The 13,100-nt window shown below is 39.7% G+C and overlaps 1 protein-coding gene across 1 annotated transcript in view; it reads left to right on the top strand.

Moving 5' to 3' along the window:
• The window catches only part of LOC104958663 (ecto-NOX disulfide-thiol exchanger 2-like), a 42,653-nt gene that overhangs the window by 15,016 nt on the left and 14,537 nt on the right, over positions 1-13,100 (top strand). The window contains exons 2-3 of the mRNA XM_010786425.1: positions 935-1,081; positions 10,193-10,402. Of these exons, the coding sequence (XP_010784727.1) occupies positions 935-1,081; positions 10,193-10,402 (357 nt within the window). The remainder of the gene's footprint in view (positions 1-934; positions 1,082-10,192; positions 10,403-13,100) is intronic.

Below are 13,100 nucleotides of genomic sequence, written 5' to 3'. Positions count from 1 at the left end.
TATTCAGTTATTTATAAACTGCTTCTGTGTCACTGCTGTTGACAGATGAGTTGCTCTGTGTTCCTGTAGGAAGTACACAATGTTAAATGTAACCCAACTTTTCCTCAAATAATGACACAGTAAAGGTTAGCTGTGACTGAATACATTTCCGGAAAGCTTCTAATGTATGGGAAGTTAAGCTGGGGAATTTTGGAAATATTCGATGCAAAATTAAACAAAAAAAACATGACATTTCAACAGATATTTTTTTAAAACATTTTCTTTTTTAAGTAGAACAGAACAAGTTTTAATTATTTTATTGAACAATTATTTGCTTCATTGAAGAACGAAAACAGGAATGTTGAGTTAAATGTTACTCATCCCCCCCAACCCCACTCATTCAAAAATGAACAAAAATGCACACCCCATCCAAAAATCCCCACAAAGTCCCATTCAAAATGTTAAATGAAAAGAGCCCTTCTCCCTCCTAAAAGTCCTATTAAACATGCACATCTTCCTTCAAGCAATCCTCTGCATTTTGGCTAAACCCTTTCAGTCAACGGGCTCTTCCTGGGCCTCATCAGCATCCAACTCTGAGTCTTCCTCTTCAGTGTCACTGTCCAGCCTTGTCGTAGTGTGCTATGGCATGGATATTCAAGTGTACTTGAATGGCATCTGTTTGTAGTCAAGATTATGCTAAAATATACTTTCCCCAACTATGTTTAAGTTCCCTATGAAGAGCCAACCTTCAATTTTGTTTATTCCCATAAATTCCTATTTATTCCCGTTTATTCCCGTTAATTCCCGTGGAAAATGTCCATCTTTGAAAATTCCCGGAATTTTGCAACCCTATAAGAGACAAAAGCTAATGTCTTAATGTGTGTGTCACAGCTTCCTCAGCGGCTGCTGTGCTACACGCTCTCTATTCTCATCCATGTTTCTCTCCTGACTCCAGATTTTGACCCCAGTCTCGGGCTGATGACTGGCATTACCCCGATAAATCCCATGATGCCCGGCCTGGCTCTCCCGCCCCTATCCCAGGATGCACCAGTTGTCAAGGAGATCATCCACTGCAATAGCTGCACGCTGTTTCCTCCCAACCACAGTAAGTCTCCTCTGCTGCTGTAACACATATAAGCATCGCAGAAACGCTGCGAGCTGACCCGTCATCGGCGAGCCCGAAGCATATTTTATTTATCCATGCAGCAGTGTGCATTATCTATGACTTATCTCTGTCCTCACACTCGCACTCTGAAAAGACCCCTATGCACCACTCAGCCTGATATTGTGTGACCACGAAGAGGTGTGTATTCTTTCTTAATGTCACCTTTAATACCCCTACGTACGGCAGAGCGGAGCTGATTTGCATCCCATTTCATCAGAAAGGAGGAGAGGGGGGTGATTAAAGGAGGTATTAAGGTGTGTATGCATGCAGGCGTTCACTTGTGTGATGTCTGTGAATGTATAATTAGAGGAGTGACCTCTGTGAACACAGAACACAGCGCTCCTGTCTTCAATGTGCCAGGCCAGAGAGGTAATGTCCTCCTCTTAGCTCCACTCACCCTTATCGCTGTATCTCTTCCTAATCTCACTTCAGCTGCTCGCTATACTGTACCACACACATATATACCCCCCCCCTTTTTATTTACCTTCCCTCTCTATGATATACTGCGTCTCCTTTCCTTCCACTCCTTGTTTAAGAGGTCAAATCAACTTAATTAACTGCTCACCTCCGAGGCTTCCAGCTACTACTTCCAGTTCAAAAGATCTCTGTCAGGCTCTGACTGTTACATATGTATTTCTACTAACCAAGCGGGAACCAAGGTTCGTGGACCATTCTTTCTAATGCCGTGCAGGAGGCGTCGCAAAAAATAAGTTTAATTGTATTAAAGTCTATGAGAAATTACCTCACTGGATGATGAAGCTGGGTAAGCTTCAGGAGGTGGATACCTTGTGATGAGAGGTCACTACCACAGCTTTTCTCGGTTTAGTTTTTTCTGTGTTTTCCTTCTAGAAATTAAACCACTTTCCATTTAAAGAAAGTTTGTTTTAACATTTTGGTAACCTTAAAATAGTATGGTTGTTCTTAGCTTCACCCAAAATGCCAGAAACGTCCACAAACCAATGGGTGATGTCCGCAGTGCCAACGTCAACTTTTTTGAAACATTTATGGTCCAAATACAACCTCTCTTTAACACACACAGGCCTGGACAAACAAAGTATTTGTGAATCAGGATCTGAAACAAATGGGGCCCTCTGTAACCTAATCCTTGAACTGTCACACAATGGGGTTTGAAAATGATTATGAAAGGGGAAAAGAACCCTGCTCTCATAATTTAATTGCTAAATTGTCGTTATTATTTAAAGCTACTTTGGGCCGTTGTAGGTGATTCATGGTAATTGGTCTAATCTTTCCTCTCGGTTCTGAAGGAATAAAAGGAGACATTTTCTTATAATTGCAAGAAAGCTGTTTTCCTGAACCAGGAGAGCAGCATGTGTCGTTATACGAAATGACAGGTCAGGAAAAGTTAAACAGGCAGAATCATATAAAACTGAGCAATAGAGGAGTGCAAAGTGGACTGAACACCATGCCTGGTTCTGGGATGACTCCCTCCGGGGCCGTAGCCTCTGTTACACGAGTCCACCCCCTAATAGCCTTCAATAAACCCACTGGAATTCATACCAATATGCAGCGCAAATGTATTATTACAAATTACAATACATTTTTCAAGAAAGCAACTAAATAGGATAAGGTGATATGCCCATGTATGCAGTGTAATGCTTTCTCTATAGCATTTATCCTCTGGATATTTCCCCTTTAATATCTCTATATGGGGCCATTCTGGGTAATGTTGCAAAGATCTTATCAGGACTGCCTAATGAGAAAATGGGGTTTATTGTACTTTGCATCAATGGGAGTGAACTCCCTTGATTCATCCGGTGTCTGACTTACACCCCCATCTGGTTTCTATCATTTATATGTGAATTTAAAGCTTTTATAATCAAATGCATTTTCTGTCTAAACTTGGATAAAACCATTAAATATTTTTCAAGCCATTGTGCAAAATCATGTTTGTGTACATGACAGTACAAAGACCATGTATGTAGAGAAAGACAGTGGGAGCAAACAGGACTGTAATACTGGAGGGCACTAGTTGTGTGGGTGTTGAGTTTTAATATTAACAATCTTTAACCATAATATTCTTCATCTTGAAATACTATATCATCATACAGATAAAGATCAATGATTGTTTAAATTACATCCTGACTTATTACGTATTGTAATAATATTTAGTTCTTAATTTCAGTGCTATTTTTAGATTTGTTTTTAAATCCACCTGAGTCAATAAATCAGAATTCAACTAAACTAAATGCCTTTACAATTAATCTCCCTTTATTATATCAAGATATATTAACATTGTGGAACAAAGAGCAAAAAGAGACTACTAAAAAATAAAACGTTTACTTCTCACTCGCATCCTGTTAATAATTCAACATGATCCATTGTGTGCACTCCCTGTGGGAGGAACTGTCGACCTTCCTTTGGAGAAAACGTTGTGGGGGCTTTTGCAAGGCTGCCTCACATATCACATGGGAAGACATCCTTTTCAACCTACACTGTTAGTGAGAGCTCCCCTTTACAACCAGCATGGGAGTCTGCCTTTGATACCAAGTGTCTTTGAGTTCAGTTTTCACCCCTAGTATAAAGCATCACTGTCACAGTTCACTGCAGACAGAAAAAGGTATCCAAACAATAAATTAACAATGGAGTATTTACCACCCACCTTTTGGCTAATTCACGCTAATGATCACAGATGAACACATGGGTGAAAAATAGCATTCTGCTCCTGAGGCTGAAATCAGGTGTCAGACTTGAATCTTCTCCACGATAGAAGACATCATAGTATCAGCCGTCATAAGCACCTTCCCAGTGTGAGCACCTTTTCAGGGTTGTTTTTCTTCCCTTTTTGTCTTCATGCAGGATCAGAATCAAAGTTAGACTTGGCCTCAGAGCCCTGTTACTAAAATGTAGTTATTTTTCAATTCAAGCCTTTACTTGAACCCTCTGAGTCTTTGTATTGTGTATGTGACAAAAGATTTAAATATAAACAGCAAAGAAGCTAAAGAAAGATATTTTTTTAAAGGGCCACACACAGGGATTCATATTGCATGCAGCTCAGTCGGTACAGATGGCACATACACCGTGGAGGTTAAGGACATCTTCTCCTACGGGTCTTTCACACACAAAGCTTAAGCACTCTACTTCTTGTAGAGCACTTTGGATAAAAGCATTCACCCAATGGTTTGTTCAGATATAATGTGGGCCGCGCATTAAACTGCCTGAAAGAAAATCTCTCTATTTAACTCTTCCCTCCACCTTTTCTACAATCTTCACACATCTTTGAAACTTTTTCCTGCCAGTTTCATTTTCACTTACCTTTTCTCTCATACAATCTGTCTCCCTCTGTTCATTTCCTTCCCTTTTTGTCACCTGGCAAGACACACGCCATAGACGAGAGTGTTTTTAAAAAGTAAGTGTTGAGAGGAAGCCAATTTACTCCTAACATGAAAGGGTAGCACTTTGTTTCCCCTTTTTAAAAGGTGCCACTGACGCCTTTTACAAATTTTAAAGTGCCATCTAAATAACAGCATCTCAGAGTGGGATTTAACGCGCCAATGTATTCTAACAGATGGGAAGACGTTCATCCAGATCCAAGCGGAGCCATTGAGGAGATTTCTTGGCTCACTGGTAGGTTTCTACTGTAATTGAAGCCTGTGGGGTTCTTCTGGGGGGGTCACAGCGTGATGAAGCTCCACCACAGGGCACAACGCAGGGGGTCACAATAGATGGTTGACATGCGTCTTTCTCTACATTTATTTAGAAAGTACCATAGGGTGTTTGCATATGATGTGTGTGAGGGGGGTACAACAACTTGGGTAAAAAATGGAAAACGTGGACAGAAATGCTTCTTTCAACTAGAGGATGATTGTGAGTCAGTGCTCTATTTCCTGAGGTATCTGGTATGTGTTCAGCAGGCGATAGCACTGAGTGTTTTTGTGTGTGATGGGCATAGAGGGCAGCAGGTTGCATATGGCCGCTATCACAGGAAGCAGAGCCCCCAGCTACTCCACCTCCGACACTGCACGCAGCTCCCCCCTCATTGACCTTTAACTGAAGATGCCTGAAGCTCAGCCTCTCTCCATCTATCATGCTTAAACATATCTGCATTCAACCACACTTTTTCACTTGCATATCATGACAGGTTTTGTTTTTGAAGCTCTCAATACCTTTTTTATTTTACATCTATTTTTAAAAGGCCAATGCAGTTAATTAAACGGCAGATCCTACTATGAATATTTCTAAAAACGCTTATTTTCATAAGCAATTAAACTGTAAAATATTTAAGTATCATCAAACTATTTCCTCATTCACAATTTAAAAGCACATATATTATTATGATCTAAAAATATCTGGAATTTCATTTAAGAGATAACAATTAATTCCTTATTATTTTTGTCATTTTTCTACCATTGTTTGACTTTTTTTATTACTCAATATGTATGATTGGTTTGCATTAAGGCACAAAAGTTAATATCTTAACGGTGACAACTGTTTGTAAATCATAATAATAATAGTGTCAACTATAACCATAGTTATAGTTTTTCTCCTAACACAGAAAACCTTAAACTTTGATATATCTTTCCCACACACACACACACACACACACACACACACACACACACACACACACACACACACACACACACACACCCATTTTTGTCCCTGGTCTGTTAATACTTAAGACCTACATTTCATTCTCTGCTTCGGGGAATTACTTTGTTCGTGTCTTTAATGGTCATCATTTCCTCCAGCTCTGCTACTTTTTCATCGATGTCAGGCTTGTCTTCCTGTAATTACCCTCAAGTAAAAGACCAAAGATGCCCTTCAGAACCCTCCTGTCTACGTGCCTACATTTCTCAAACGTCCCCAATATGGATTTCAACCTCTTTCAAAGCCAAACATTTGGTAATGCAGTCACATCTCCAATGTGTCTGGGAAATGTTCTTTTTTTAAAGGCAGGCTTTTATGAAGCAAGGATGTCAGCTAAATGTCAGATTGTTGCTTTGTTGTCCTCCTCGCTCATCAGCCGAACCCTGTCATAAATTGTAATTTAATGCTGAATCATGCAATGAAGCGTGGCAGATTTTTAGCTGACTGCAAAGTAAAGGCAGGGAAACTATCACCCTGGTGCTGTCCTAGCATTGGTGTGTGTGTGTGTGTGTGTGTGTGTGTGTGTGTGTGTGTGTGTGTGTGTGTGTGTGTGTGTGTGTGTGTGTGTGTGTGTGTGTGTGTGTGTTTTCTGGCTTTGAGTATGCGAGTGAGAGTTAGTATGTGCATGTTCCAATTTAATGCCATCATCATCGCCAAGGTCAGGGGACGAAGGCATTTGGGCCATGTGCCAGAGCAAGCTGTGACATGAGGAGGACGAAGCCATAAAGTACATTTGATGTGTTTTACCATAACTTTGCTACAGGCTCTCCAGCACTAAAGCTACAGCACTGGATAATGACTCCTCTTGGGCCTATCATTTAAAATGTCATGTCCAACCTTTGGAGTACTGAGAGAAAAACTCACTATATTTTTATAATTTAGGAAATGATTGATGGAAAGTCGCATGAGTTGGGCCACGGCTTTATAGCCATGGGAAAGTGGTTTCAGCCTCTCAAAGTGGACATGAATGAGTCCTACATTTCTGCTCTGCTTGAGATACTTTTCACATAACTGCTGGATCCAATTTGTTCGGTGAGTCAGCAAACGTCACTGTACTTTTATGTCTGCCGCTGTTAAAATGTGATTTTCTGTGTTATAAACAAACTGTGTGTTAAGACATATGGGTACAACTTATGGAACATTTACAATACAAGAACACGTCAAGCAGTTGCTTTCACAGCTGTAGCTCAGTGCACTTAACATGAAACACTTGAATTGTTAACATCAGCTGTGTAAGCCTTGTATTCAGCTTTACTGTACATGATTTAATTTATTTTCATTTCCAACATATTTAAAGCTTACATTTAATCAATATATGTGGTAAATGTTTCTGACTGAGACTTGCCTGCTTATTAGGTTCGTCAGGCTTAGACTAAGGCACTCTTTTAAAACAACCCTGAACAAAGATTGTATCAGGAGGTTATATTGTATAATAATGATTACATTTAGTCAGACAGATGTTGATGTAACTTGCACTTACATGCACTCGCTGTCTAATTGCAATGACTTGAGTTATGCATCAAACCATATTTTATAGGGTTGATAACAGTCCTAACATTAAATCCCAAATGTCTGTGTTTCCCTTGTGTCGACTAAACCAGTCACTCATATCATCCATGGCAAACCTCATCTTTCTGCGATTACATCGGTAAACATTTATCTTTATTCAGTCAGAGAGGTCCTTCATGGTTCAAACCATCGATACAAAAGGATCAACCCTCTCTCAGAGGCCAGAGGGATTTCATTTCTATGCTAGGTAAAGCATGACATGATTATCTCTGTAATATAAAAATGATTCAGGCATTTTGTTCCATGGTATTGCTTGTTGTTCCACCTTTGCATCATGGTTTGGTCAATCCTTCCCCTACTGTTTATTCCATCATTACCCTGTAAGGAGAGGGGCTTCTTACTTCACTGAACATCAGTAGTGAGCAAGGATTCTGTTGTGTTGATAATTGGCCTTTTTACTTGGGCTGCCCTGACCGGCTGAAAGTGGTCGGCCTCCACCCTACTGCAATTAACACAGCTAATTTATGGAGGGATATAGACAGGTGTTCATGTGAAGTTAGACATTAGGGACTTAGCGCTGGGCAGGTTGCAGGTGATTAGAGATCATCAGAGGGCCTGCCCACTAGCTAAATTAATATGACCAACCAGGGAAATCATCACAGTGTAGACTATCAGACTGATAGCCAGGTTAACAACATTGAGACTGTCTCCTTCCCCTGCCATATTACTCACAAATTCTCGATACCTAAACATCGGACTCACACAAATCTCAAAGCACATGTTAAAGCCTTTCAAAACTAAATATCTAAGGTAATCACAGTTGTATCTCGACGCTAACCATGCACAGGTCACAAAAATGTTCCACTGATAATATAACTATTATCCTCTTTTTGGGCCCTCTGGTTTTTCTCTTTATATTTAACCTCTTCAAAAAATACCCAGTTACGGAATTCATTTCCACTGCTATGATGACAATGAGAGTGAGCTATCTTCCTTTAGAGGCAGATGATCATTCCCAAATTATACATTAAGAGGCTTTTTGTATGTGCTCTAAAAAACTCAATGCCATGCACTTTCCTGCTCAGCCAAATTCAGCCCTTTTTCAGCCAACATAGTTACATTTCAGTATTTTCCATCCATGGCCCTAAGTTCCCTAACTCCCCTAACTCATGTTTTTGTTTCATTGGATTACTGTAATGTTGTTGTTGCCGGGCCTGCCGTGTGCTGTACCATTATTCTTCAGATTGTTAAAAAAACTCGATTTCATTGCAATATCAATAAAACTTGACTTTATTACTGTAAGCCAATTTGACCTTCCCTTCATTGGCTCCCTGTTCATGCCAGATCTGCTTAAGGGTGCTTTTGAAGAACTCTAAAGAAAAGTGTGTGGCCCAGGTCTTATATGTTTAGCAATACCTGGAAGATTCTTGACATATTCTTGGATCTGTATTTTTCTAATATGTTACCAATCTATCTATAATATTGTTATCATGACTAACATGTGTTGCATATCTTGCCACACATGGTGAGATGTCTCCCACCTCTGTTGCTCTTGGTTTCTAACTTGTTTACCTCTTATCGAGGGTCAGAAGGACAGAGGGTGTAGGGGAGGGGTGCCCAAACTTTTTCAGCTTGGGAGCTACTTTTAAAATGACCAAGCCCAAATGATCTATATACAGGGCCACGCGGGGGGGGGGGGGGGGACTAAACGGCGGATAAACTGTGGCGCGCTTACAATAATTGCGCCGCATAACAGTGCGCCGCATTTGCGCTTCAGATGAGGAGGTGAGGCCCCCTCATAACTGCATGAACCCGTATGGCACAATAAAACTCAGACTGGCTTACCTGTACGTCAATCAAGTGGGAAATGCCATAGTAAGCATGGATGATAGGCTAACTTTTTTTTTTTTTTTTTTTAGTTTTTTTTAATGCCATACGATCTACCCACACTACCTTTGCGATCGTCCAGTCGATCGCGATCCCTGGTGTAGAGACAGTGAACTAATTTGAGGCAAATGTGTGATATACTGTAGGGCTATGCAGATAAATGGAACAATTTAACTTAGCCAGGAAACAATTTTCTCAGAGCATATTCCTATGGCTCAAAACATGTCAAGTTAAGGTGCATACACACTTTTTGCCTAATGAACCTTACAAATGTCAAGAAGATGAAATATCACCATCCAGTTATTCTATGTGTAATGTGGCTTAAATATAGAGTAATTTAAAAGCACTCGGTTTGATGTATTTAATGGCCATTTAATGTAATGAGACATAATCATAATTACCTCTGCTGTTCCAGCCTCATACTAGCACTTTATTTATATATTCAAAGGCTTTTTTCAGTCCTGAATTCAGCTTTTGCAGATTTTTTTATGGAACAACAAAAGACAAACGCGTGCTTGTTAAAACATTGAAGCAATTAGAATGTATGTTTGAGTGTGAGCAATGAAAGCAGTTTGAATAAATGGTGTGCTATATGAACAGTTAAAGTTTGGAAAGTTTGAATAGTTGTTTTTAATTTTTTCGCAGGCTGTTTTTATTGTTGGAAATCCAAACTACAAAAGTGTCACAACCTATAGCAGATATTTGAATGCTGATTGTGGACCTCATAATCAATACAGGTGAAAGACAGACAGAAATATACCAAAAGAAAATAATTGACTTCATGGGAACAATTCAAAGCCATAACTTTCCTTTCCAATTTTAAGTCTAGCTTACTGCTCAAAAACCTTGACATATTCTGACATCTTTCATGACTCAAACCGGTCTAAAACGTGATGCTGTAGCCAATTATTGAGGGTCAATCAACCGCATGCTTTCTCTGTATTTTCAAGAGCTTAAATTCAGACTCTGCTGCTAGATCAAGGACTACATTTATAACTTCAATTGAAATAATTGTGTCTGTTTTTTTTTAATCTCCATGTTTGACCGACCTTCTGCCTCCGGCCACGAGGGAACGCCCTCCTGGGTGTAAGACGGTGTTTGTTGGCGGTCTGCCCGAGAACTTCACTGAGCAGCTCATCGTGGAGGTCTTTGGACAGTGTGGGGATATTGCTGCAATCAGAAAGAGCAAGAAAAACTTCTGCCATATTCGATTTGCTGAGGAGTTCACTGTGGACAAGGCTCTTCTCCTCTCTGGTGAGATATATGTACTCTAAAAACGATGGTAACTCTTTTACCCAGGTTTCCAAATGCTCAAACTCAATTATACTGTCATGTGTGGGATCATGTCTTTTTATTAGAGAAAGAACATTTTGTGTCCAATGACAGTTTGTTGTTTTTTTGCCATATCGTCTCTGTGGTGCAATGGAAACCCCAACAAACTTCCAACCTTGTTTCTAGGTATGTATTAGTTTACATTGGGCTGAAAGGTCAGAGGATAACAGCTTTCTTTCTTAGCCACCTGGACAATATTGAATCTGTAGAGACCGCTTGTATTGTCAGTCCACTGCTATCAGTGCCCCGGGCGCTCCTTCACCTGAGGTGGAGGAAGAATGATGAGCTGTTAACCTTTACTCTGATGGAAATGAAAGGGCTGATATCTATCATTCAGCACTACGATTCTCCAGCCTCACCCATTCACTCGGGACCGTCTGACAGATGGATACATAGATGGAGGGGTGGAAGGACAGATAGATGGAAAGTTTGCTGCACTCCATACAAATTGTTTGGGAGTGAACAACAATGGATATGTAGTTGAAGAAAAAAAAGAGTCATGTGTGTCTGGAAACCAACATGAGACAGAATGACTAGACTCAGTCATGATTTTTTTATATTATGTATGTATTTAATTTCTACATCTCCAGCTATATATTTACTTTGTTGTATTTTCTGCATTGTTGGTAAATTGGTAAAATGACATTACGGTACTTTTATTATTAATAATAAGCATACAGCTTTTCTTTAAGGTTACATCATTTTATGGTCTTAATACATTTTCTTTTGTACTTGGGAGATCAATTCTCTGCAAACAGACTAAATTATCCTCAATTTGACGAACACCTTTATCGAAAATGTATAATATTCTCTATCGTATAGGGATTAATTAGTGAACAGATTTACAGTTGCAATACTTTTACAGACATAGGTTATCAGACAAGCTCATGATTTAAATATATTCCACAACAGTACCTGCATTTATTTCTCCATGAAAATATCTTGAAAAACTCCCACACCATTCGAGAAAAACATTGTAGCCTATAAACATAGCTGAAAACCCAAAATGCAAGTATCTAAACGAAAATGAGCTTAACATGCTCCTTTGAACCTTGCGATTCAGAGCGAAGTTGCGATAAACACATACATGAACTCAAGTCACATTCAGGTAACCTCTATTTCACCTTTGCCTTTTACAAAATAGCTGAATACTGCCTTGAAACCGCTGTGTTTACATTGGTTCATTTTCTGTGATGGAGAGAAGCGTTTGCAATGAGCAGAAGGTTCAGATGAGACGGCTTTGCTTGAAGTGTGTTACAGAGAACAAAACAACTACTACTGTATACAATCTCCAAAAGCTTCGGAAACGTGTATTAAACGTGTATATAAACGTAGTATTTACCAGGCCTTTATTTAATTTGCAGCCCTCTTCTTTTTCCAAATGTTTTTACACAGTACGTTTAAAAGTTGAAATCAACAGAGTATTTTTGCTCAAGTTTCATGGATGCATCATCACCTCCAGAGATTTCTATAACTTTTCAAATGGTCAAGCAGGCAGTCATGATTACAGAAATGAAGATGGTTTGTCAGTCAGTGAAACCCTAATGTCAATATATAATTTTTTCTTTTTTTGATCGAGCTCTATGTCACCCAACTCAAATGGTCACACTCTTTAATCCTGTTTTTCAGGATCACACCACCATTTTTGTATAATTTGGAAATCCTTCTGCCAATGGTATGCTTCTTTAACTGCTCCTTGAGAGGAAGGGTATGCTCTCTTTAGTCATGTGACACCAGATGTCCTTTTTTTAATTTTATCTCAGTCCTGCAGCATCTTCTGCCCAGACCCCTTAAATCTCTCCATGTAAAATGCAGGCCATATATTCCCTCCTCACAAAGCTAATTTAAAAGACCAGCCACTGCAATAATACCCTCTGAATTATTTATTGTGTGAGTGTGATTCCATCTACCTCTTCCCTACAGAACGACTGGCACTATAAGTCCATCTATTAGCCAGATGACAGAACTGTGTAGCTTTCTCATAAACACTACTTTCTCAAACACACATACACTTGACGCACTGAGGTCTCCCTTTATTAAATATTAAGGCAAGCCGAGAGCAGAAGAACAGACTGGAAATCAACCCGAAACTCACTCGGGTATCTTCTGCTCACACCCAAAACCAACTTTATCTCCACTTTCCTCCGATGAGAGTATGTTGATGTTTTTGGAGTGGAAAGTCTGGCCCAGGGCTTTCTGAGCTTGTTTCCTAGTTTGAGAGTTCACACTGTAAACACCCCGGCCTCTTACAGATCACTACACCAATCAATTAACAAAACCAGTGTGACTGCTCTTCACACCCACACACAGGCAGGGAAATGAGCTCTGAGTGTCAAGTGGAAGGCAGTGGGGTGATGAAGGGCTACCAATGTAATCTGTGTCTGTACATAAAGAATAAAAAGCTTTAGAGACTCAAGGGCTCAGCTTTGGTCTGTTTATGTATCGGCCTCTACACCTGGAGAGTAGCTGCCCGTGAAAACAAAGAGGACGGATGTAGATTTCTATCTGAAGGCGAATGAGGACGAGTTGATCAATGTAACCTTGTTTGTGTGTAACCTTTTATCTTCGTATCTGTGTATATCTGCCTCTGTGTGCTTATTACTTTGTCTGTGCTTATCTC

Source organism: Notothenia coriiceps, unplaced genomic scaffold (genome assembly GCF_000735185.1).
Source record: "Notothenia coriiceps isolate Sejong01 unplaced genomic scaffold, NC01 NC01_scaffold00029160, whole genome shotgun sequence".
NCBI lineage: Eukaryota > Metazoa > Chordata > Actinopteri > Perciformes > Nototheniidae > Notothenia > Notothenia coriiceps.
This window is presented reverse-complemented; position numbering and strand designations above follow the sequence as displayed.